Below are 24,981 nucleotides of genomic sequence, written 5' to 3'. Positions count from 1 at the left end.
GAGAAGTGCAAATGCAGGATGTGCCGTGGGAACATGGCGATGCATCGTGCGCAACCCAACATTAACTCTACACATGCTGTAATAGATCGCAACTGAAAACGGTGGATATGGGAGAGGGGGGGATGGGCAGGAGGAGGGGGCGAGACGCTGAATGTCAGTATGAACTCTATGAAAACACCGAATGAACGTTACATGATGGCTACGCCGCCGTCACCGGCTCATTCTCCGGTAACGTCAGGCTGTTAAGAGAGCAAGCTGTACACGAACCACATGTACTAAGAAAAGTCATCTTTAATGTCAAAGCAGATCAGAACAAGGGGGGAAAAAAAGAAAGAAAGTGGCCGTCAGTCAACAGAATGAAATGGGAGAGGGAAAACAAAAACAGACTAAAAAAGCGTGGAAAGCCAAAAATACCACAGGGAACACACAACGGGTGGTGATTATTTCTTCTCTCAGAAGTCAGAATATACAACTAATGCTATTAAAAAAAATAATTAAAGCAGTGAAGTGAAGAGACAAAGGTAAAGTGTAACCCCTTCAATGCCAGGAGGAACGGGGGGTGGGGAGCTCCGCATATAGGAACGGAGAAATGTAGCACTTTAATGTGTATGTAGTACAGTTAAGTCCTGCAGATCCAGCCGGCACTGAAAGGGTTAACACGAAAAACCGCCGCAGCGGTGCGACCCTTCTGTGACTTGCGGGGGTCACCCCCTGGTGGGGTTGTGGGGGCGAGGGCTAGCTGCATTACTAAAAGTATGGACCTCTTGCAATGATGTTTGGGGGCTTAATATGTTATGTGCATAATATACCCATTTATTCTGGGGATACGGGTGAGGGGGATGAAGCAGATTCGGACATTTAACCCTTTCTGAAATCCTTTTTACCTGTCTCAAGGAGGTAAACGCGTGCAACATTTTAAAGAAGGGGGTCAGAATGGCTGGGTGATGTTAACAGTGCACACTTATTATAAGGTGGATTTTTGTCTTGATGGAGGATCTGGTGCTGTCTCGTCGGCAGGATATGCTCTTCACCTCTTCTTGGGAGGGTTGGCTGTCCGGGGAGGCGTCACGGGGCGCCCAGAGTTCAATCCCCCATACTGGTACTTTGCTTTCTTTTCTGAGGGTTTCAGGATCTATGGACGAGAAGAACAAAGTTTTGACATAAGGAATTAGGTGTGAACAGAGGCTAATAGATGTGACTGCAGGGAGCTCTCGGGGTACGCTCCAACGCAGCACGTTCGATGTATGGGCTCGGATACAGGGTATCTCAGTGCGGTACGTTAGCTATTGATCTGTGGGTGAGGATAGTTCCAGTCCTAGTATGCATCCCAAAGATGGGGGGTCCCATAAATTAGAGGACTATAGTCCGCTGTCGGAAAATGAGCATCGGTCCAGCCAAGGAGTAGGGTGGTGGATGGGTGGGTAGTGGGCTGTGAACCATTACATTTTTTTTTTTTTTGCAAAGTGAAAAATCAGATAAATGGACCAAGAAATGGGGGGAAAAAAATTGTTGCAGATACTAAAGGGTCAAAAACACCAATACATTGCTAACGAAGACATCCACAACCACTGAAATTGGTGTCTGATTAAAGGGGTCCTCTGCTACTAGTGACAGGGGAGCAGTCAGGTGGCCGCTGCATCTGAAAGGATCATTTTGAGCCTTGTACTTCAGTCAGGCAGCGCCCAGTAATCCGCACAGTGGGCACAAACCCCCCACTCCTTAGCATCAGCTGTTACCTGGAAGGAGCACATGAGGGTTTCATCCACACTCATCATGCCGCCGGCATTATCGAACTCCCCGCAGTAATTTGGAGCGGAGAACAGGGTGACCAGCTGCCGCTTGGCAAAGAACTCGTAGCCGTCCTCAACTACCTGCGTGCGGAGGCAAAACGAAAATCGGTCAGGAAAGCAGCAAAGACTTGTCATCCAGAAGAGGACGCATTGGGTTAAATGGCAAAGATGGCGATACGGATATACCCCAACCTGAACCCTTACAGCTCAAGAGTCCGGAATCCGGAGCACTACGTATCACAATGTGAACCCAAGAGTCTAGACATGGGGGCGACCATCACTTTAATGACAGGGTTTCTGGTTGTCACCCCCAGACGCAACCAATAAAATGATGAATTCTCCCAAGGACCCCCCCAATGTTTAAGAAGAATCACCTACCTGATGAGCCCGACATATCAGATCCAGGTCGTGTCGATTCAAGAATTTGCTAACCACGTCTGCTCCGAAGGTGAAGGAGACCCCGCGGTCGTTCTCGCCCCAGCCCTGCACGTCTTTATCAGGGTCTGACCACAGGAGGTCGCAGAGCAAGCCTGCCGGGAGAAGAGGGGAGTCTCATCAGGACGCCGAGCCTCGTGTGCCCCCCCAGAGCGTTACACAACCGTCCTGAAGGGTCGGGTCACACCGTGTAACCCACACCTGTGTACGACCGAGACGTAAGGACAGAGCCGGTGACACTAAGCTGTCAATCCCCGGGGACTAATCTGCTGCAGATCCTCAAAGAAAATGCTTCCTCCGTCCACACACTAAATATAACCTGGTCGCTATCGCTCAGGGGTGTCCGGACTCGAGAACGAAGAAGCTTCGCATAATGAAATAATAATGGTCTTAAGTTACAAAACCTTCAATTTCGCACTATTTAAAGATCACTGCTTGCTGTCAGTGAACATCCAAATGCTAAAGGTAAGACTGCAGGACTCTGATCCAGCAGCCACATCATTAGTCAATGGTCGCCAGAGAGGACCCATGCCAACCCTCTACCAGCACCTCTTATTATTAGGCACGGTGTCGTGTGCGCCTTTCCACCACACCGACACTCGCTGCTGATTGATAGTGGGTACGAGGTTTGCAGAGAAGCCATTGATGTGACCCCGCTGGACCGGGGTCCTGCAAACTGATCCGCTCGTCTCCACTAAAAACCTGAACAGTCCCATGACAATCGTTCACACGATGCTTCATTTATGGATAAAAAATAAAATGGCAGCGAGTTTATTCCCTATGGACAATTTCTTATTCTCATGGAAGTAAGCCCCATCAGAAAGGGACAGCATGGTGTTTGAGCTAAAAATCTATGTATTTTCCCCAATGCTGTGATCATGCTATATCCAGCGTGGTGTCAAGGAGGACCAGGAACAAGCGTGGCATCTAGAACTGAAGAAACTCCTCACAGCTGAAGGTTTGCTACAAGTGCATGCAACCCAGCGAATTCTGTAAGGCTGTGAGCCCATGCTGCATTTTTATGCGTTTCCGCCGCAGCATTCCCATGCAATCCCATGGGATTCCGCAGTTGCTGTGCTCATGCTGCTTATTTTCTCGTTGCGGAATCGCATTGTGGTAAAATCCGCAGCATGTTCATTATTTCTGTGGAATCGCGGCGATTCCACCGCCATAGGATTGCATTGAAACGCTCACTTTACGCATGTGGCTGTGCAGACCATGCGTAAAGTGAGCGCTTCATGTGCGGATGGTACCCGGGTCTGGAGGAGAGGAGACTCCTTCAGGCCCTGGGTACCATATTCCTGAGAGAAAAAAAATTAAAATAAAAAAAAAATATATAAAAAATAGGGATATACTCCTGATGGCCCCCGGAGTCCTCCCACCTCTCAGCGGCGGATGCGGCGGCTTCCGTTCCCATTGCATAAATCACCAGAGATGATGTCGCGGTCACGTGACCGTCACAAAGGTCCTTTGCGCAAAGCATCGCTGGGAACGGAACGCACCGGGAGCGCCGCTGAGGAGATCGGGGGCCGTCGGAAGGTGAGAATAACCATATATTTTTTTTATTATTATTAACGTTCTATCTTTTACTATTGATTCTTCATAGGCAGCATCAATAGTAAAAAGCTGGTCACACTTGTCAAGCACTATGACCAACCTGTCAATCACTTTTCCATTCTGCAAGCTAAACACGTTGTGTCTTGCGGGAAAACAAGCGAATGCCACATGCGCTTTACCCACGGCAGGGAGTTGTGGAAATGCTGCAGACATTTCTGCAATGTGTGCACACAGGCTAATACTCAGAGCTGAAAGTGTCGGGATCACAAATCCCCCGGACTCCAGGGTGACCGCTACAATTTCTGTCTGGGTAAAATGGTTTACGTTTTTCAGCCTCAGGAAGTAAAGAGCAATGTGTCCATTCACTGACAGGTGACGGTGATCTTTAAAATAGTGAGAAATTAAGTTAAAAGTTGTAAAACTTCTCTTTATACAAATAACAAAGCTTCACCCGAGCGATCATTTCTATAGAGAGAGTGGTGAATCGGCCCCCCATCTTGTTCTTAATTAGGTCCCAGGGTCGGCACTGATTGATGCTCCCCGCCGTCCACCCACTGCCGTGATCACGAAAAACAAGAAGTGAGAATACGCACAAGACCTTGTTTCAGAAACCTGAGTGTCACCTACATGGGGGCGCTGTGGGGGAGCACATGGATTTCAGCACTTCATAAAGAAAAATCGGTGACAAAAGAAAAGTGACAAAATTTCTGAGACAAAATCTTGTTCATGTAATTCCACCCAAAAATAAATCACCGGGGGGGAAGAGGGTGAACAAGCTGTCCCCGAATTCCAGGCATACAGAAGCGTCCACACACCGAAACAGGAGCTCGACCAGCAGCGACATGTAGACAGGAGCCAGAGGAATTCACATACGGGGAGGAGGACGCTGAGCAACTACACAGATAACATACAGGAGGCGCTAACCCTCCCTATAGCCCCCCCGTAACCAGCACACTGATGTACAGGAGGCGCTAACCCTCCCTATAGCCCCCCGTAACCAGCACAATGACGTACAGGAGGCGCTAACCCTTCCTATAGCCCCCCCGTAACTAGCACAATGACATACAGGAGGCGCCAACCCTCCCTATAGCCCCCCCGTAACCAGCACAATGAGGTACAGGAGGCGCTAACCCTCCCTATAGCCCCCCCGTAACCAGCACAATGACGTACAGGAGGCGCTAACCCTTCCTATAGCCCCCCCGTAACCAGCACAATGACGTACAGGAGGCGCTAACCCTTCCTATAGCCCCCCCGTAACCAGCACAATGACGTACAGGAGGCGCTAACCCTTCCTATAGCCCCCCCGTAACCAGCACAATGACATACAGGAGGCGCTAACCCTCCCTATAGCCCCCCACAACCAGCACAATGACGTACAGGAGGCGCTAACCCTCCCCTATAGCCCCCCATAACCAGCACAATGACGTACAGGAGGCGCTAACCCTCCCTATAGCCCCCCCGTAACCAGCACAATGACGTACAGGAGGCGCTAACCCTTCCTATAGCCCCCCCGTAACCAGCACAATGACGTACAGGAGGCGCTAACCCTTCCTATAGCCCCCCCGTAACCAGCACAATGACGTACAGGAGGCGCTAACCCTTCCTATAGCCCCCCCGTAACCAGCACAATGACGTACAGGAGGCGCTAACCCTTCCTATAGCCCCCCCGTAACCAGCACAATGACATACAGGAGGCGCTAACCCTCCCTATAGCCCCCCACAACCAGCACAATGACGTACAAGAGGTGCTAACCCTCCATATAGCCCCCCACAACCAGCACAATGACGTACAGGAGGCACTAACCCTCCCCTATAGCCCCCCATAACCAGCACAATGACGTACAGGAGGCGCTAACCCTCCCTATAGCCCCCCCGTAACCAGCACAATGACGTACAGGAGGCGCTAACCCTTCCTATAGCCCCCCCGTAACCAGCACAATGACGTACAGGAGGCGCTAACCCTTCCTATAGCCCCCCCGTAACCAGCACAATGACGTACAGGAGGCGCTAACCCTTCCTATAGCCCCCCCGTAACCAGCACAATGACATACAGGAGGCGCTAACCCTCCCTATAGCCCCCCACAACCAGCACAATGACGTACAAGAGGTGCTAACCCTCCATATAGCCCCCCACAACCAGCACAATGACGTACAGGAGGCACTAACCCTCCCCTATAGCCCCCCATAACCAGCACAATGACGTACAGGAGGCGCTAACCCTCCCTATAGCCCCCCGTAACCAGCACACCGATGTACAGGAGGCGCTAACCCTCCCTATAGCCCCCCATAACCAGCACAATGACGTACAGGAGGCGCTAACCCTCCCTATAGCCCCCCATAACCAGCACAATGACGTACAGGAGGCGCTAACCCTCCCCTATAGCTCCCCATAACCAGCATGCTGACGTATAGAGGGCACTAACCCTCCTCTTTAGCCCCCCGTAACCAGAGCACTGACGTATAGAGGGCGCTAACCCTCCCCTATAGCCCCCCGTAACCAGCACCCTGACATGCAACACGCCTGGATTTATTGAGACGTGCACTTGTAAGGGTATGTGCACATGATGCCTTTCAGGTGGGTGATCCCGCCGAGGAAGACACTTCAGCAAGGATTTAATCTAGTGATGTGGATTCTCCGCTGGATTAAGTCACTTCGGCAACGCCGGTGCCTAGACCTGTTGAGCGCTCCCCAATAATTACCATGATCTGAGTGCGGCAATGACAACAGCTCCACTTAGATCATAGTAATTACTGGTAACAGAGAAATAGTCCAACACATAGCAATGGGCTACAATAAAATGGTGCCAGGCGCCATCAACAGCTGTGAGGACCCCATGTAATGATGCCCAAAGCTGGAGGCCGCCATCTGTATTAGCAGATACCGATCAATCCTGGATGATGGGCGAGCAAATAACAGAAGGGACTGAATGGGCGCAATCCATTCAACAGAAGGCAGAATCAGTCCAGAGAAACGTGAAAAGAAAAAAAAATCCCAGATGAGGACCCTGAACCTCCACCCTGGCAGACCAGCCAGGACAGGGGCATTTGTCAGGTCTGTAAGTAGAAGCAGTAGATCAAACCTATAGGGATCAAGCCCAAGCCTTTCCCCGAGCCCACGTCTCCACACCCCAGCATTGAGCCTTTTCCCTCGTCTACTCCAGCACACATCAGACTTGTCGGTGCTATATCATCACCTCCTAATTTTTTTTTTTTTTATTTTTTTTTAGCAATTTATTATTATTATTATTTTTTTTTTTTTTTGCGGCTTAAAGATAATATTTGTCCCCTGATGGTCGTACAGCATTCGAGGACCTGCGCTTCCCATGTCACACCTTACCTGTGTCAGGGACATCTGTGGGCCTCATGATTCTGCGGATCTGTTCCATAGACTGTAGATCTGGCGAGAGACCTGGAAGAAAACATCTCGGTACAAGTCACATCAAAGACACAAAAAAAAGAAATCACTGCCAGATGTAGCATAGCCCCAAAAACGCTGCAACTACCCCCCTAGGGGAGTGCAGCAGGGGTTATGCCTGGGCCCCTGAATCATGGCTATAGATATGGATACGATGGCCTGCCATGCACTAATGTAAAAAGATCCTACAGTCCGGGGTCAGAAAGCTACAAGAATGCCTGACGCCATGACAGATCCCCTGCGATAACGGATCACATTAAGGCTTGCAGACAGTGAATGGACGTTTTCTGTGATCACAAACTGCGAGTGTCCAGGGCCGGGGAGAGGTTTAGCTGCTGAAGCGTTTAGGTCATGGAATATTGTCTAGACTGGAAACAATTGTAACAAACTCTCAGCTGTGAGAAGAATCAGGACAGGGGATTGCAGCCTCTTAATGTGAGCAATGCGCTAAAATCGAGCAGCGGGATGTGCGAGCTTGCGGTATGGACTGGGCTCTGTATCCGACACCCATTTATACCTCCGCCTACACAATTAGTGCCCAGAGGTTGAAGTGGTGATGAAGGTAAACCTCTGGTTATTTTGGGACATTGAGTGGATGAGGGTTAATCACTATGGGCCATTTCCGGTCACAGCGAGATGTGCACGGGATACGAGGGGTGCAGCATCGTGTTGCATACATGGTGTCATCCCCGGGCCAGCATACGTGCCCTCTGGGGTAATAATGGAAACCCTTTCATTACAAGTTGCGTAACTAAACCTCTGGAGAGCGCGGCTGCCTGCCACATCACCTGCCCTCATCGTCCAACCAGGATTACATCTAATCCGAGCCCCCCGGGGGGCACAGTTCCTGCCTGCGCAGTCTCCAGATGGACACTGCGGATATCTCTGTCCTCACCTCCGTGGCAGCAGAAGATCTTCTCGTCCACGATGGCGGCAATCGGCAGGCAATTGAAGCAGTCGGTGAAGGTCTTCCACAGCTTTATGTTAAACCTCCGTTTGCCTAAAGAAAGCACAGAGAGGAGGGAGTTAGGTCTTTTTCTTGTTAAAGTGGGTCACGAGCGCGGAGAGGGAAAGCGGAGGAATCAGTAGATTCATTAATGCGGTAAAAATCTCGGATCATATAAAGTCTTGGACGTCTCGCACTCAGCAAAAAGCCTTCTGAGTCTTAAAGTTGCAGACCCAGTTAACCTTTCAACTTTTTTTTTTTTTGCCAGGGTGGTCCATGCACAGTTATATAGTGGATTAATGTTACCAGGCCGTCCATGAGCCCACAATGCACCCGAGCGTCTACATTAAGTTTTTTCCCAATAAAAAAAAAAAAAATTGGGTCGTGTTTTATCGGATGCCACAATACAGAGAGAGAAGGATCACATACAGGGGACCTCAATCCTACCTATGTCAGCAACTTTGTAATTCTTACCTAGAAGCAAAGATCTTTCAGGAGCTGCATTCACCATTCTGCAGGATTAGGAAGCTGCATTTAATGAAGCCAAGCAAAATCCAGCAGAATTCAGAATGCAGCTCTGGATGTGGTTGGAGTAGAAAGCAATCAGTATAGGGAGAATGCAATAGAAAAAAAAAATTAACAAGATGGCCAGGGCTTTCCTACCACACAGGGAAGATATCTGCTGCCCCCCACTAGGCCCGGCATCATGCAGCAGGTGATTTCTAGCTGTCCTGCCCATTGTCAGCGTGCTCCGTGGACGGCCGGTGACTAACACTACGGACCTTTCTAGGTCACAGTGAGGTTAGTGGAGCAGGCGGCCGGGGACAGCTGGAGACTTACACTCGTCGTAGAAGCCGTAGATGCGGTTGATGCTGGCGCACTCGTGGTTTCCTCTGAGCAGGAAGAAGTTCTCGGGGTATTTGATTTTATACGCCAGCAGCAGGCAGATGGTTTCCAGCGACTGCTTCCCTCTGTCCACATAATCCCCCAGAAAGAGGTAATTGGCTTCTGGGGGGAAGCCGCCATATTCAAACAACCGGAGTAAGTCTGTGTACTGCCCGTGGATGTCACCTGCGGGAGGAGAAGACAGGAAAACGGCTTCATTACACTGGTTAAATATCGCAGCGGTTCATCTTAGGCTTCTTTCACACTAGCATCGGAATCTCCCCGTCGCAATGCGTCGGGGAGAGATTCCGACGCTAGCGTTTAACGCTTTGCACAATGGGTGCAGCGGATGCATTTTTCCGGCGCATCCGCTGCCCCATTGTAAGGTGCGGGGAGGTGGGGGCGGAGTTCCAGTCGCGCATGCGCGGTCGGAAAAAGCGGTCCGTCGGGAGAAAAAAACGTTACATGTAGGGGTTTTTTTTCCGACGGTCCGCCAAAGCACGACGCATTCGTCGCAAGACGGATGCGAAGTGTGCAAATCCGTCGCAAATGCGTCGCCAATAGAAGTCTATGGGGGAAAAACGCATCCTGCAAGCACTTTTGCAGGATGCGTTTTTCCTGCAAAACGACGCATTGTGACGGATTTACAAAAAACGCTAGTGTGAAAGTACCCTTACCCATCTTCATACAGTTGTCCAAGAGGAAACGGCAATTTATTGGTGAGAAGTTGTCAGCTGTATCCTCTCACCCCTATAGTGCCCAGATCAGCACTCGTCCGCAGAATTAGAGGGAAATAAAGCTATGGGGGGGGGGGGGGGGGGGAGGGGGACCGACGCAGCAAGAGGAGTAGTGGGACCCTTAAATTCTTGACTATATGGGGCCTAGAAATTCTAGAACACGGACCTGAATTTTGCACTGTGCGAGCCGGAAGATAGAAAATAATTTACAACTGTATTTTTTACCATGTTAACCCATAAATATTCTGTACATTACAAGGAGCCAAGCATGGCTGTCAGGAGCGTGGGAAAGGCAAACTCACCGCAAATCTTCAGAGGGGCCTCGAGTTCCAGCAGGATGGGCTGACTGAGGAAGATTTCCCTGGATTTTATGCAAAGACCCCGCACCTCGGCCTCCGTCATCTGCACGATCTTTCCAGGACGACATCCTCGCACTGCAGGAAGAATAAGGTAACAGCGTGAGGTCTAAACTCAAGAGTCGTTCACCAGCGGCGTCCTATACTCCTCCGAGGACGGGAACCCAGAATAAGGGGGCATGATCCATCACAATGAACCTCTAAACACGGGGGTCCGTCTCCCTATGTCTGGGGGCACAGCTGCAGTCACTCAGGGGTCAGCGCTGGGATCAGGGGCATTCGCTTTTTCCACGTTTTCTCCTACGATAGTAACTGTATTCTGCACCTCCATAAATAATGAGCCCCGATAATCTCTGGAGAGTAACCTCCGCCTGTTCTCACACTGGAGGCTGACAATGGAGGACACCTGGACAAGCAGAAGTCATGTGCCGGAGCGGACGCCTCTGACGAGCACCCAGTCATTCCGGGGCCAAATCTCGGCTCCGCACAGACCACCGTCAGACTATTTTTAGATATATGGAAAGTCCTGGCAGCCGCCCAGCAGAAGAGTCTCAGCAAATGTGAAGGAAGCCAAGCACAGAGGGACGTCACACGAAGCCCCTGCAGCGAGACTGAAGATCTACATCATCTCGCCGGGACCCTGACGGAGCACTTCTGCCCCCATAACGTGCATTGTAATGGCTGTGCTATACGTCTGACACGTTCCCCGGGAGAGCGACGTACAGACTAAACTCCATATCGGAGGCCAAACGGGCGACCCGTCAGTGCCCGTCTGCTATTATAGTATAAATATCTGCAGAGACCCCTCTATTCCTACAGCGAACCCCCAATCCTGTCCAGAGCAGCTCCCCTGACCTAAATACTCAGGAAACAGCCGCCTGGATCAGGGCGCCTTAACCCTTTAATGTGTGGGTGGAGGGTTAGTCACCCATCATGGAGCGGAGCGTGTGCCCGTACAGGTGCCGAGCGCAGACAGATGGCAGCTCATGCATCACTGCACCCGTAATAGGAGAGACAACAGCAGCAGACGATGCCAGGAAAAGAAAAGCAGTCACAGAAAACAACGCACTTAAAGGGACCGCAAGGCGGACTGCCTCCAGATCAGGGCTTCTAATGCGGCTTTATAGCGGCTGGACACTGAGCGGCCCAAGTGTGCATCTGTCTTAGAGGGGGAAATTGGAATAAGAAGCTACCAGATGGTTTATTGTAGTAATGCAAGAACTGCGTCAGCTGCTATTGATGTGAACAGGAGCTGTGCTGCAGTACCAGGGAATGGCCACTATGTGGAGCTGTTAAGTGTATATACAGTTGATCGCTGGCATCGGGTATAAGACCGCCACTCATCTCATCTTCATAACCTATCCCACTAATCAATCTCCAAGTGCCAGCGTCTATAGGGAATCCCATCAGAATTTCACTTCAAAAACTACTTACATGTGCGCGTATCTCTTTCCAAGACAAGTCCAGCAACACCTGTATACGGCCAGACTGAAAACTGTTACTGAAAAATTAGCATGTGAATTGATAAGCCAATGAGGCTGAAGAGCTATGGTAGATCTGAAGCCCCCCCGTCTCTCCAGCTCTATCCCCTCCTGTCAGCAGCACAAGTCTGGTTGTTACAATGTATCACGTGGGGTCCAGATTCTCCTAGCTGGAGTGAATGCTGTTGTCACAAACAAACAGAACTCTGCGCTGGCAAAGACCGGCACTGCCATGTGATACACCGAGACGGGCAAACGAGCCGCGCCAAGGTCAACAAACCCCCAGCCTAATAAAGCAACAACATCGCACTCGCAGGAAAACCGGCAGAGAAACACGTGGATCAAGCACCTAGCAAAGCCCAGGAGGTAAAGGGCGGTAATTATAGCAACACGATAAAAACATGTTAAAAAAAAAACAAAGCTATGGAAAAAAGTTTTAAAATCAAAAACTCACCAAAGTCCTGGTGGGAACATAGCATTTAAACCATGTTCACACAAGTTGCTTTCATGCAGCTTTTTTTGCAACTAAAACTGAAACCGCTTTCTTTCCCCCTAGGTCATAAAAAAAAAAAAAAAAAAAAAGTTTTGGAGAATAAAAAAGGACAGTTTGATCAAATTATTTAGTAGAATAAAAGTTTTTCTATGTCTTAAAAAAAAAACCTGACTATTCTGAACAAAACCGCTGGATCCATCCATGTAGGAATCCCAGCGAGAAGATTATAGGAGTTCATGAAAAAAAATACACAATTGCAAATTTAAAAAAAACAGCAGGGAGGGTAGAATTGGTCGAGCGTTGTTTACCTTCTCACTAATTTACGGTAATCAATAGCTGAACTACTATTAACAATGTTGGAATGCCAAGACACAAAAATAAGTGTGTTGGGGGTCTGTGCAGACGATCAGGAATTGGCAGCGCTTTGGACGCCGACTACTGAACGTAGATGAATCTTCTGTGTTCATTGAACCATGCGGATTCACCTTGTCCAATACATTGTACGTGGACATCTATCTTGCGGAGACTTGCGTCTCCACAATATAGACCTGCTGCAGTCTGGAGAGACGCGCCACATGTCAGTCTCCACGGGTGCCGATGCATGCATAGCGGGCATGGGATTTCTTGAAACCTGCACAAGTATGGAGCGTCCAAACTGCAGGGTTTACAGATAGTGTGCGCCTTCCCTCACACACATTACTGTAGATACATTCCCCCCCCCCCCCCAAGAAAGCGTTGCTTTCTACGGGTGAAAAAAATGATCTAAAAACAACTAAAGGGGGGACATGATGCAGTTTTCAAATATAGTAAGGAACAAAGAAAAAAAATAAGTGTGTATGAGATTACTGAAATCCTAGAGCTTTTGCTGGTACATGGATTTATTTTGTGTTAGTTCACAGGAGGGGGCGATATTCTGTATTATAGCACATCATTATCATCCACTACCTCACCAAACCCCTTCATAAAGGAAGCAGACACCTTTGTAAAATAAAAAAAAATTAGATCCTCAGCTCCTGCGACATTACTATGCCACATGAACGCTGCTGACAATCACCAGCTGCTATTTTGCGGCCACGCTTTCACCACTTCCCTGACATTTGACAGTTACATTACTGGCTGTAGTTCACATGGCACAATGTCATGCGAGCCCCGGGAAACCTGGAGCCAACATCAATGGGACGGTGCCAGAGTGGGAGATTAATATGTTATTTTTCAAGTGGGGACCTGGTAGGGTCCAGCAAAAACAAATCCCAGTCTGCGCTAGTCTTCTGGAGGGGTCACCTGTATGGGGCAAGGCAAGTGACCTCAGCAATGGGCACCACAGACAGGGCCTGGTAGTTGTCCCTCGTCACCCTCCAGCCCCCACAAAGCAGGGCTCATACAACGTCATCACAGATTTTCTATTTTTAATTGTGCAGTCAGAAGGAAAAGTCTCTTTCCATGTGGAAACCTTCTTCTCCGGAGTGGCGGCTCCTGACCATGTATGGCCGCCTCCCGTGGGTCTATTACACAGATACTCCCTCTGATGTCTGCAGGTTCGCTCCGGTCCTCGCCTTGCTCTATACTCTATACTACATCCTGTTCTGTCCCAGTCAGTCCATTCTGGAGAAGTGATCATTATCGGCTCAGGCTCTGCTCACACCACCACCATGTCCCCAAATTCTCGGTCACAAAATACCAAAATGGGCTGCAAGTTTCCAATCCGACCACTGGTGACTGCTCGGGAGGGACGACGTCGTATCGGGCTGCGTTCCAGCACTTATCACTTGTGCTAATATTCCCTGAGTGGCGGTACGTTTTCTATAAGTGGGATAATTCCTACTAAAAAAAACAATGTATTGCTGAGCCGGGAGTCGTCCGGTTCATTCCCTTAGATGGCGAGATCGGCTGCGTGTGTGCAGCAATACAATGAGCTATTCATAAGAGCCGATCCATAGCAACACCTTGCATTCCCTGCAGCCAGAGAGCGGTGCAAGCGGCACAGCGTGGGACAGCGCAGGCAGGGGCACGTCACCCAGGATAGGCAGGCGGGGGCTGATCCACAACAGGGCAGTGCCGGATACACGGTGACAAGGAATTGTGCCGCCCCCTCTGTTATAACTACAGTACCCTCCTTACTGCGTCTTCTGGGTGCAATAGTTGGCAGATAAACATGGATTACGGTGTATTCAGATCAGGATCTCGGATACGGATTCTATTCCAAGTCAGCCTTACATTGTGCAAAGTGAACACGGCCGTATCCATCAGGTCCCAAGCGGAGCAGGTGGTCGCCCCAGAAATCTACTAGGTACAACACCCCCCCAACCCTCATCCACCTTACGCATTCACATCATACAGGTGAAAATAAAAATCCAGATATTGACCCCTCGTGAGCTAATTTTAATATTGCCATTCAGCTGTGATGAGCCGATCCATTGCTCTGTCCAGCCGGCTGCTTTAATGGATGTAACATCTCACTGGAAAATCACTGGCTCAGACAGCGGAACTTTACCGGGCTGGCAAGGGCCGGAGGGGCCGGTGCCACTCTGCGATTAGTAATTAGGATCCTTCTGTCGGGAACACATGTGACCGCTGGGAGGAAGAGGAAAGAAACGAACCAGCGATGCACCGCACATCACATACAGCCGGATACATCACACAGGGCCCCTGCAAAATACCCAGCAACCGGGGCCCCACGCCGTCCATACAAAGCAGCTGGTGTGACGGGGAACATACAACAGGGCCCGGGACTCTGAGCAACAACATCAGCCAAGGCGGAAACATCTCTGGTGTAAACACAACGACCTTCTGTAGAGATGTGCACCGCACCCCGTGTAACACACATATAGGGCTAGTAAATACCACAGAAAAAGCAAAGGCCGGATCCTCAGAAAACATGGGCAAGAGCCATGACACCCCCTGCACAGTGTACCTGAATGCACCATTATATGTGGACCGTATACCGCAAGCTTCAGAGCGGAAATCCCCCAGCACATCGTTCATTCCATGATCACAGCTTGGTGTGCATCCTAGAAAATGTCATCTTTACCCGATCTGTCACCTGTAGTATGGAAGCTCAGCAATGTATATGTACACAGTGACTGCACCAGCAGAATAGTGAGTGCAGCTCTGGAGTATAATACAGGATGTAACTCAGGATCAGTAATGTAATGTATGTACACAGTGACTGCACCAGCAGAATAGTGAGCGCAGCTCTGGAGTATAATACAGGAGGTAACTCAGGATCAGTAATGTAATGTATGTACACAGTGACTGCACCAGTAGAATAGTGAGTGCAGCTCTGGGGTATAATACAGGCTGTAACTCAGGATCAGTAATGTAATATATGTACACTGACTGCACCAGCAGAATAGTGAGTGCAGCTCTGGGGTATAATACAGGAGGTAACTCAGGATCAGTAATGTAATGTATGTACATAGTGACTGCACCAGCAGAATAGTGAGTGCAGCTCTGGGGTATAATACAGGATGTAACTCAGGATCAGTAATGTAATGTATGTACACAGTGACTGCACCAGCAGAATAGTGAGTACAGCTCTGGGGTATAATACAGGATGTAACTCAGGATCAGTAATGTAATGTATGTACACAGTGACTGCACCAGCAGAATAGTGAGTGCAGCTCTGGAGTATAATACAGGCTGTAACTCAGGATCAGTAATGTATGTATACAGTGACTGCACAAGCAGAATAGTGAGTGCAGCTCTGGAGTATAATACAGGATGTAACTCAGGATCAGTAATGTAATGTATGTACACAGTGACTGCACCAGCAGAATAGTGAGTGCAGCTCTGGAGTATAATACAGGATGTAACTCAGGATCAGTAATGTAATGTATGTACACAGTGACTGCACCAGCAGAATAGTGAGTGCAGCTCTGGGGTATAATACAGGAGGTAACTCAGGATCAGTAATGTAATGTATGTACACAGTGACTGCACCAGCAGAATAGTGAGTGCAGCTCTGGGGTATAAGGCTGGGTTCCCATTGCGTTATGGGACCGCGTTAAACGGACAGCGTTGCACGGCGAAATTAACGCCGTGCAACGCGGCCGTTAACGCGCCCATTCACGCTAATGGGAACGCGCTACACTAGCGCGTGCCATGTTCGGCACGCGCTAGCGATGCGCCGGAGATTCCTGGCGCGCCGCGGACGCTGCTTGCAGCGTCCGAGGCGCACCCGCGGTCCGTTACCCGCTCTCGCAGATCGGGGATCTGCGAGAGCGGAGACGTTACCGCGACCCCGAACGCGGCCCCATAAAAAACATTGCGTTAGTGCAATCCGTTTAGCGCTAGCGGATTGCGCTAACGCAATGTGACCCTAGCCTAATACAGGAGGTAACTCAGGATCAGTAATGTAATGTATGTACACAGTGACTGCACCAGCAGAATAGTGAGTGCAGCTCTGGAGTATAATACAGGCTGTAACTCAGGATCAGTAATATATGTATACAGTGACTGCAGAATAGTGAGTGCAGCTCTGGAGTATAATACAGGATGTAACTCAGGATCAGTAATGTAATGTATGTACACAGTGACTGCACCAGCAGAATAGTGAGTGCAGCTCTGGAGTATAATACAGGAGGTAACTCAGGATCAGTAATGTAATGTATGTACACAGTGACTGCACCAGCAGAATAGTGTGTGCAGCTCTGGAGTATAATACAGGAGGTAACTCAGGATCAGTAATGTACAGGAGGTACAGGTACAATCAACATTCTTCAAATACCATTGCAAATTCGATTAGCAAAATCTTCTGATTTTCTTTGCAACAAAGGAAACAAGAATACAAACATGTGAACTAATGTAACAAGTGGTTTCTTCTTGCCACTGACTACTGCAGTCTCAGAATTACTGACCCATTGAGTAGAATCCCTCTTCACGGCACCTAGAGTCACAATCCAGGGCTTCATTAGCTGCATCAGATAAAACAGAAATGTCTGAATTGGCTACAGTGAAATTTCATTGCATGATAGGAGAGTGGTCCAAAAAGTAGGATTATTGCTACGTACAAACAAGGAGAAGGATACAAAGATGAAGATGTTGAACGTCCTCAGAGAAACAGCTGGAAGCACAAGAGTCCTCAAGTATAAAGTCAGAGGAGCCTCCAATACATGGACGTGGCAGACAGAAGTCGTCTCCGGCTACCACCAGATTCCTGAGGAGGCAGATGGCCGAAAACCCTCAAGTGACTGCAAAACACCTGCAGCGAGATTTGGTGTCTGCAGACATGGCGTCTCGCACTGAAAGTCTCAACGAACGGACTTCCAAGATGTCACTTCCAGAACAGTCGCACCCAAAATGACCAATCTCAGAAAAAAAAAAAAGTCGTAGAAGTTCTGGGATTCAGCTCTGTAATGATAAGTCAAACCTATTCAGGATCAGCGAGGCCCACGGCGAAGCGCGGCGGCTGAAGGGGGGCCCACACGGCGAAACGCGGCGGCTGAAGGGGGGCCCACGGCGAAGCGTGGCGGCTGAAGGGGGGCCCACACGGCGAAGCGCGGCGGCTGAAGGGGGGCCCACGGCGAAGCGCGGCGGCTGAAGGGGGGCCCACGGCGAAGCGCGGCGGCTGAAGGGGGGCCCACGGCGAAGCGCGGCGGCTGAAGGGGGGCCCACGGCGAAGCGCGGCGGCTGAAGGGGGGCCCACGGCGAAGCGCGGCGGCTGAAGGGGGGCCCACGGCGAAGCGCGGCGGCTGAAGGGGGGCCCACGGCGAAGCGCGGCAGAACTTTTGGTGGGATGTGAAGAAATCAGGTACAGAATGCAAGCCCAAGAATACTAGTGACTGGGCTAAGATTCCTCAAGAACACTGCCAGAAGCCGGTGTTTGCCTATGCATCACATCTGCGGCAGTACTAAAGAAAGTTGGTCATGAAGGGGTAAATTAGGATTACTCCTGCAACCCCATTGCGGTTGCAGATTAGCTTTGAATGTACAATGTGCGCTGGCCGTCCCCCATTAATGGGATCCATGATTGACTAAAGCTGATAAACCAATTACACTCCGGTCCTTGTCTCCATTGTGCAGCTGCTAATCCCGTAGGTTCAGTTACTTGACCGTCGCTATAAACACGCAGTACCAGGACTTGCGGTGCCACGTGAACCTGTTTACCAGATTAAGCCGCTGCCACTGATCTCATCGCTGCCGAATAAGATCCTTGTCCGCGAGCCCCTTTAAATTTGTGCCATTGCTCGAAAACAAACAGCTCTGTATCAGAGGTTGTGAAAGCCGAAAACCAATATCCTTGTCAAGCGTAAAGCAAACAAATGGGGAGAGGAAAAGAAAAATCATGGTGGGGAGAATTCCCGGCTCGTTCTTCAAGGATCAGCTTAAGTGAAACGCTCCATTCACAGCAGGATTAGGAGGCGCAGAGCCGGAGTCCTCAGACACAGATTTGCTAACCCCCGATACTATCGATGCCCTGCACCAATGCTGCACATACACGGGGCCCAACAGGACACAATGGGGGGCACAGTATACACTGGGGGCGCCTGGTCTCGCTGGCCATTTATTCAGGCCAGTCACTGCAGGACTAGGCCGACATCACACAATAAAGGAATACAGCTACGGACCATTGAATGGGGTTTCCCACCATTGGCGAGACAGATCATGTCTAGGACCTCCATCCTTGAGAAATTAACTCTTCCATTACCAAGATGTTTTATGCTGCACAGCTTTCAAAACGGCAAAAGTCAGGAACTTACGGCGACATTGACTCTTACACCATGTACATCTCCTGAGATCGCTCAATATACTCATGTGTAGCCCTATACAAGTCACTGACAGCTCAGGGTCCGACCATTGATCTCCACAGGTTTGATATCTTTATGCACCTTGCACTGTGTGATTACACTTGATAAGGGGCCGGTGATCAGCTTTGTGTGGCCCCCGGCCAGTACTCCATAAGGCGGCCTCTTCCTTACTCACCGTTTGACACTCCACTGGGTGGGCGACTTCCAGCGTGACCCCCCTGAGCCGCCGCCACAGGAACAACAGACAGACATAGGTCACTTGTGGGCTAAATATACCAGGAAGATCTGATGACATTGACACCACCATCCGCACAAAGGGCAACCAGGCTCGGGCCGGGCTAAAAACAGAACAGCAAGGCCACGACTAACAGCCCAGATAGAGGACAGAGCTGCAGGGAAGCGGGCAGAAACCATTTACCAATGTAATGTAACCAGATCAGGAAATCGCTCAAGTAGCAATGCCTGAATGATTATATATACACCTATAGGGGGTGCTACAGCCTCCCCCGTCATTTCTATAGGGGTAACGCTTTCCATAGCTCCGTACCATCAGCAAGACAGAACATGCTCAAAAGAGCAGACAATCTAATCCTAGGATAGGAAAGTGATCAGTTCTGGTAAAGGAAATCTGATCCTGATCGCCAACTGGAAAGATCACAGCTCCGACAGCAGCGGCCACTACAGGAGACTGCGAGTACTACGGGAGCAGCGCTGTCACAATTTAGGAGCCTTGAGTAAGGGTAGAGACTCGAGCACCGCCCGGCAAAAAACAGTCTGACCCTTAATAAGTGATCAATTTACATTCAACTTCCAATAAGACAGTCAGGACGCGGCGACATCTATAGGCCACGCGTCATCCACTGGTCTGAAGCAAAGTCCCACGTTTGGCGGCTGTAGTCACCTTTCCCCAGATCCTAAACATAAAGTCACCAACAGCCAGAGTAAGACACCACTGCAGATATGTGGCCATGCAGGACGGCTGACGAGCCGCATCCTCATTCCTCCAGACTCTCAGACGGAAATATCGCCTCTCTCCAAACAATGGCCAAATATAGTAGAAGCGTCTTCTCCCCGAACTACGAAGACGTCAGCGCGGAGGACGAGTCCCAGGAAGCAAATCACTGGGTTTCTCCCCTCGGCTGTAGGGTCCTGTCCTAGATTATTTCATCAGGAATCCCACCTGGAGATCAATGGTGCAAGAAGCTGAACTCAGCAGGCACACAGTGTTAGACTAGGCCTGATGAAGAGACCCCAGCAATCTCCAAAGAGACATTTTTTTTTTGTCAGCCATCAAATAAGGTATAACTACAGGAGTATTTTGTTTTTCCCCACTGAGAACAGCCTGGCTAATACAGTGACATCCGCCCCTCCCACAATAGAGGGGTCCTGAGCCTGTGGTCAGGGGTATTCATAATAGAAAAGTCCCAATAGTGATTACCGAGGCTGCAGCAGCACCTCGCAGGTGTCAGACTTACCAGACCCTGCATTACTAATACACAACAGTCACTGGGCAAAGAAACACACCCCGCACGCCCTGCAGGCACCGAACGCCCGACATCTGCATTTGTATGCAAGATTCAGTTGCATACAACATTCAGTGTTCACGTCACTGCGGCTCGGAGGATGCAGCCAGATAGAGCCACCGTCCCCGACAGGCCAACCACGGGGCCCGCCGTCCCCGACAGGCCAACCACGGGGCCCGCCGTCCCCGACAGGCCAACCACGGGGCCCGCCGTCCCCGACAGGCCAACCACGGGGCCCGCCGTCCCCGACAGGCCAACCACGGGGCCCGCCGTCCCCGACAGGCCAACCACGGGGCCCGCCGTCCCCGACAGGCCAACCACGGGGCCCGCCGTCCCCGACAGGCCAACCACGGGGCCCACCGTCCCCGACAGGCCAACCACAGGGCCCACCGTCCCCGACAGGCCAACCACGGGGCCCGCCGTCCCCGACAGGCCAACCACAGGGCCCACCGTCCCTCTGCTACTTCTTCCAGGCAACCACTCACCGAGACATCTTCCAATTTGTGGAATTAGAGTTTTGACATCAGAAGAACCATAAGTGACAGAAACCCTGGAATTTCAGCAGACCATAAACATACAGAGCGGTAATGGTTACTTCCAGGGCATGCTGGGTAATACCATCATGGAGGAATCAGCTTTTTGTGGGCAGGAGCGGCTATATTACACCATGCCTATGTATAATATGAGGAAGCAGCTGCACAGAGTAGGACCCCTCAGATCTATCACACAGGGGGCTCACAACTCCAGATGCAGACACTGCAGCAGATGATGGGAAGGACGGGTACTGGATGTAACAAAGCATCAGAGTCTGACACTCACTGGTGATCCGGAAGACTAGAAAAGCAGCAACAAAGTGCCAGGGTGACAACACACCCAGAGTCCAGAAGCCCACGGCCCCGGGGACCTATACCGGGAAGCAGAGACCCCGCTTCATCAGTGACTGCCAACCCCATTGGAAAGACACTATACGCTAGAGAGCGTCCGCTGCAGCGTCGGTGACCAGGACATGCACCTGCCGCCCCGTGACACACGAGCCCAGTGATCGCACCAGTCTCTTTTGTTGCTTCATTATAGACCACAGTGTATCTGGTCATGTAACATGAAGCTCACACCCAATGTTTGTCAACTTTGGCCGCCATTTGCCTGTAACTTCACTGCAATGCATGTCACATGCGACTCTACAACAGTCACATACATCCGATTGGTCGGGCGACTAGTCTGGGAACTGCTGTGATGCGGCCAGAGCCCAGGAAGCAACTCAACTGAACGGGACCATGGCAATTCAGGTGCAAAGTCATGATAAAACCGCCACACAACGTCGCAGTACACAGCATGCATCGCTGTCACATGCGACTAAACGCCAGAACGGGATCAGCGCCGACCGACAAGAGCCAAGGAATGTCCTCATCCTGTGCCGAGCAGTGGCATGTGCACGACTGTGCGCCCGCATGTAGGGATGGCACCGACCCCGCAGGAGCCAAGAAAACAGCCCCCTCACCACAGACAGAACAACTGCACGCTGCTGACATTTGTACCGTCTGTCACTGTACATCACACTGTGCCGCTGCCCGTCCCCCACACTATTCTGACCAGGTCGCGCCGTGTCGACTCAGACACCCAGGACCCCCCCCCCCCCCCACCAACCAGACACCCAGGACCCCCCCCCCACCAACCAGACACCCAGGGACCCCCCCCCCACCAACCAGACACCCAGGAACCACCCCCCCCTCCACACACACACACACACACACCAACCCCAACCCCGGGCACCCAGGACCACCACCCCCACCAGACACCCAGGAACCCCCTCCCCCCCCCCCCCCCACACACACACAAACCCCGGGCACCCAGGAACACACACACCTCGGAGACCCAGGACCCCCCCCCCGCGCACACACAGGAAACCCCCCCAGCCTCAGAAACCCAGGACCACCCCCCCACACACACCAACCTCGGAAACCCAGGACCCCGCCCCCCCACCACCAACCATAGACACCCAGGAACCCCCCCACACCAACCTCGGAAACCCAGGACCACCCCCCACACACACAGGAACCCCCCTCATACACACCAACCCTGGACACCCCCCACACACCAACCCAGGACCACCCTCCCCACCAACCACAGACACCCAGGAACCTCCCTCACCCCAGACACCCCTGCAACACACCAGTAAGTCCAGGTCTCCATGGTAACAGCCCCGGCCACTCGGGGTCTCCATGGTAACAGCCCCGGCCACTCGGGGTCTCCATGGTAACAGCCCCGGCCACTCGGGGTCTCCATGGTAACAGCCCCGGCCACTCGGGGTCTCCATGGTAACAGCCCCGGCCACTCGGGGTCTCCATGGTAACAGCCCCGGCCACTCGGGGTCTCCATGGTAACAGCCCCGGCCACTCGGGGTCTCCATGGTAACAGCCCCGGCCACTCGGGGTCTCCATGGTAACAGCCCCGGCCACTCGGGGTCTCCATGGTAACAGCCCCGGCCACTCGGGGTCTCCATGGTAACAGCCCCGGCCACTCGGGGTCTCCATGGTAACAGCCCCGGCCACTCGGGGTCTCCATGGTAACAGCCCCGGCCACTCGGGGTCTCCATGGTAACAGCCCCGGCCACTCGGGGTCTCCATGGTAACAGCCCCGGCCACTCGGGGTCTCCATGGTAACAGCCCCGGCCACTCGGGGTCTCCATGGTAACAGCCCCGGCCACTCGGGGTCTCCATGGTAACAGCCCCGGCCACTCGGGGTCTCCATGGTAACAGCCCCGGCCACTCGGGGTCTCCATGGTAACAGCCCCGGCCACTCGGGGTCTCCATGGTAACAGCCCCGGCCACTCGGGGTCTCCATGGTAACAGCCCCGGCCACTCGGGGTCTCCATGGTAACAGCCCCGGCCACTCGGGGTCTCCATGGTAACAGCCCCGGCCACTCGGGGTCTCCATGGTAACAGCCCCGGCCACTCGGGGTCTCCATGGTAACAGCCCCGGCCACTCGGGGTCTCCATGGTAACAGCCCCGGCCACTCGGGGTCTCCATGGTAACAGCCCCGGCCACTCGGGGTCTCCATGGTAACAGCCCCGGCCACTCGGGGTCTCCATGGTAACAGCCCCGGTCACTCGGGGTCTCCATGGTAACAGCCCCGGTCACTCGGGGTCTCCATGGTAACAGCCCCGGTCACTCGGGGTCTCCATGGTAACAGCCCCGGTCACTCGGGGTCTCCATGGTAACAGCCCCGGTCACTCGGGGTCTCCATGGTAACAGCCCCGGTCACTCGGGGTCTCCATGGTAACAGCCCCGGTCACTCGGGGTCTCCATGGTAACAGCCCCGGTCACTCGGGGTCTCCATGGTAACCACCGCCAGCCTAGGACCAGTCAGAGGCAGGTGTGAGGGGCGTCACTGCCTCCCGCGCTCCGGGCCTCGGCCTCATGCCGCGCTCCCCGCCCTCCTCCCGTTCTCTCGCCCCGCTGGGCTCGATGCTCGGCCCTATCCTCGCCGTCGGTCGCTCCTCGGCCCCGCTCCCTCCTCACCCCGCCAGGAACACTCACCCTCCAGCAGGCGGCTGATCAGACTGTCCACGTTCAGCTCTCCGTCCGCCATTTTGCGCTTCCCTCACCTTCCACCACCAGAGCCGAGCACTGCGAGCCGGGCGGAGCCGCGTCACAACACGACACAGACACGCCCAAGAGGCGGGGAGAGCAGCTGAGGCGCAGCCAATCGCTACTAAGAGGTGTGTCACCTGACAGAACCACGCCTCCTTCGGAGAAACAATGGCTTTTGGGAGGAAAAACCAGCCAATGGGCGGGGGCGATGTGTGTCTATCTTCTGCTCCGCCCTTGTAGGAGGAGCCTAATAAATATCCCGCTTTTTTCCCCCTCGGCCACGCCCCTTGGCTTCAGTTGCAGCCGCGTCCTTGCTCGCCGCGCTCTTCTCCGTAGCCCCGCCCCACCACCCGCCCGTTGTCATGGAGACTCCAGGGGAGGATGAATAGTGCTGGGTTTGGCCGGAGTCTTCTCCAGCGGGTGTCATGGCGACAGTGACGTCACTGTGACTGAGCCGGGTTGTTTTTCACTTAAAGCGAAGAGAGGAGAGAAATCCAGAGAGAGGAGCTGACAGGCGGCGGGTGCTGCCCGGTGCGGGGCCTAGTTACCACCGGGGTGAGACCGGTGACCGGGTGTAATACAGCAGGGACAGGAAAGCCATGTCAGAGGCGGGTGAAACCATAAGACAGCACCAATGATCAGGAGCGAGCGTACATCGGCCAATGATCAGGAGCAAGCGTACACCGAGCAGTGATCAGGAGCGAGCGTACACCGAGCAGTGATCTGGAGCGAGCGTACATCGGCCAATGATCAGGAGCAAGCGTACACCGAGCAGTGATCAGGAGCAAGCGTACACCGAGCAGTGATCAGGAGCGAGCGTACACCGAGCAGTGATCAGGAGCGAGCGTACACCGAGCAGTGATCAGGAGCGAGCGTACATCGGCCAATGATCAGGAGCAAGCGTACACCGAGCAGTGATCAGGAGCGAGCGTACACCGAGCAGTGATCAGGAGCGAGCGTACACCGAGCAGTGATCAGGAGCGAGCATACACCGAGCAGTGATCAGGAGCGAGCGTACACCGAGCA

The 24,981-nt window shown here is 52.2% G+C and overlaps 1 protein-coding gene across 1 annotated transcript; it reads right to left on the bottom strand.

The window, feature by feature from the left end:
* Positions 1–273: 273 nt before the first annotated feature.
* On the bottom strand, positions 274–24,311 carry PPP1CB (protein phosphatase 1 catalytic subunit beta). The gene is made up of 8 exons (XM_069768352.1): positions 23,902–24,311; positions 10,068–10,199; positions 8,984–9,214; positions 8,093–8,197; positions 7,120–7,191; positions 2,169–2,320; positions 1,737–1,871; positions 274–1,132 (listed from the first exon to the last, which is right to left on the bottom strand). The coding sequence occupies exons 1-8, from the start codon at positions 23,951–23,953 to the stop codon at positions 1,028–1,030; spliced, it is 984 nt and encodes a 327-aa protein (XP_069624453.1). The 5' UTR covers positions 23,954–24,311; the 3' UTR covers positions 274–1,027.
* Between the last annotated feature and the right edge of the window lie 670 nt (positions 24,312–24,981).

This window comes from Ranitomeya imitator, chromosome 5 (genome assembly GCF_032444005.1).
Source record: "Ranitomeya imitator isolate aRanImi1 chromosome 5, aRanImi1.pri, whole genome shotgun sequence".
Taxonomy (NCBI): domain Eukaryota; kingdom Metazoa; phylum Chordata; class Amphibia; order Anura; family Dendrobatidae; genus Ranitomeya; species Ranitomeya imitator.
The sequence above is the reverse complement of the archived record's forward strand: the minus strand, read 5'-3'. Positions and strand labels throughout refer to the sequence as shown.

Excerpts from the sequence above, each read along its gene's own strand:
- PPP1CB (XM_069768352.1), bottom strand. The coding sequence starts at position 23,953 with ATGGCGGACGGAGAGCTGAACGTGGACAGTCTGATCAGCCGCCTGCTG. Across the intron at positions 1,872-2,168 it reads TGATATGTCGGGCTCATCAG|GTAGTTGAGGACGGCTACGA; the intron begins GTAGGTGATTCT and ends CTCCGCACGCAG. Across the intron at positions 1,133-1,736 it reads CCCTCATGTGCTCCTTCCAG|ATCCTGAAACCCTCAGAAAA; the intron begins GTAACAGCTGAT and ends TCTCGTCCATAG.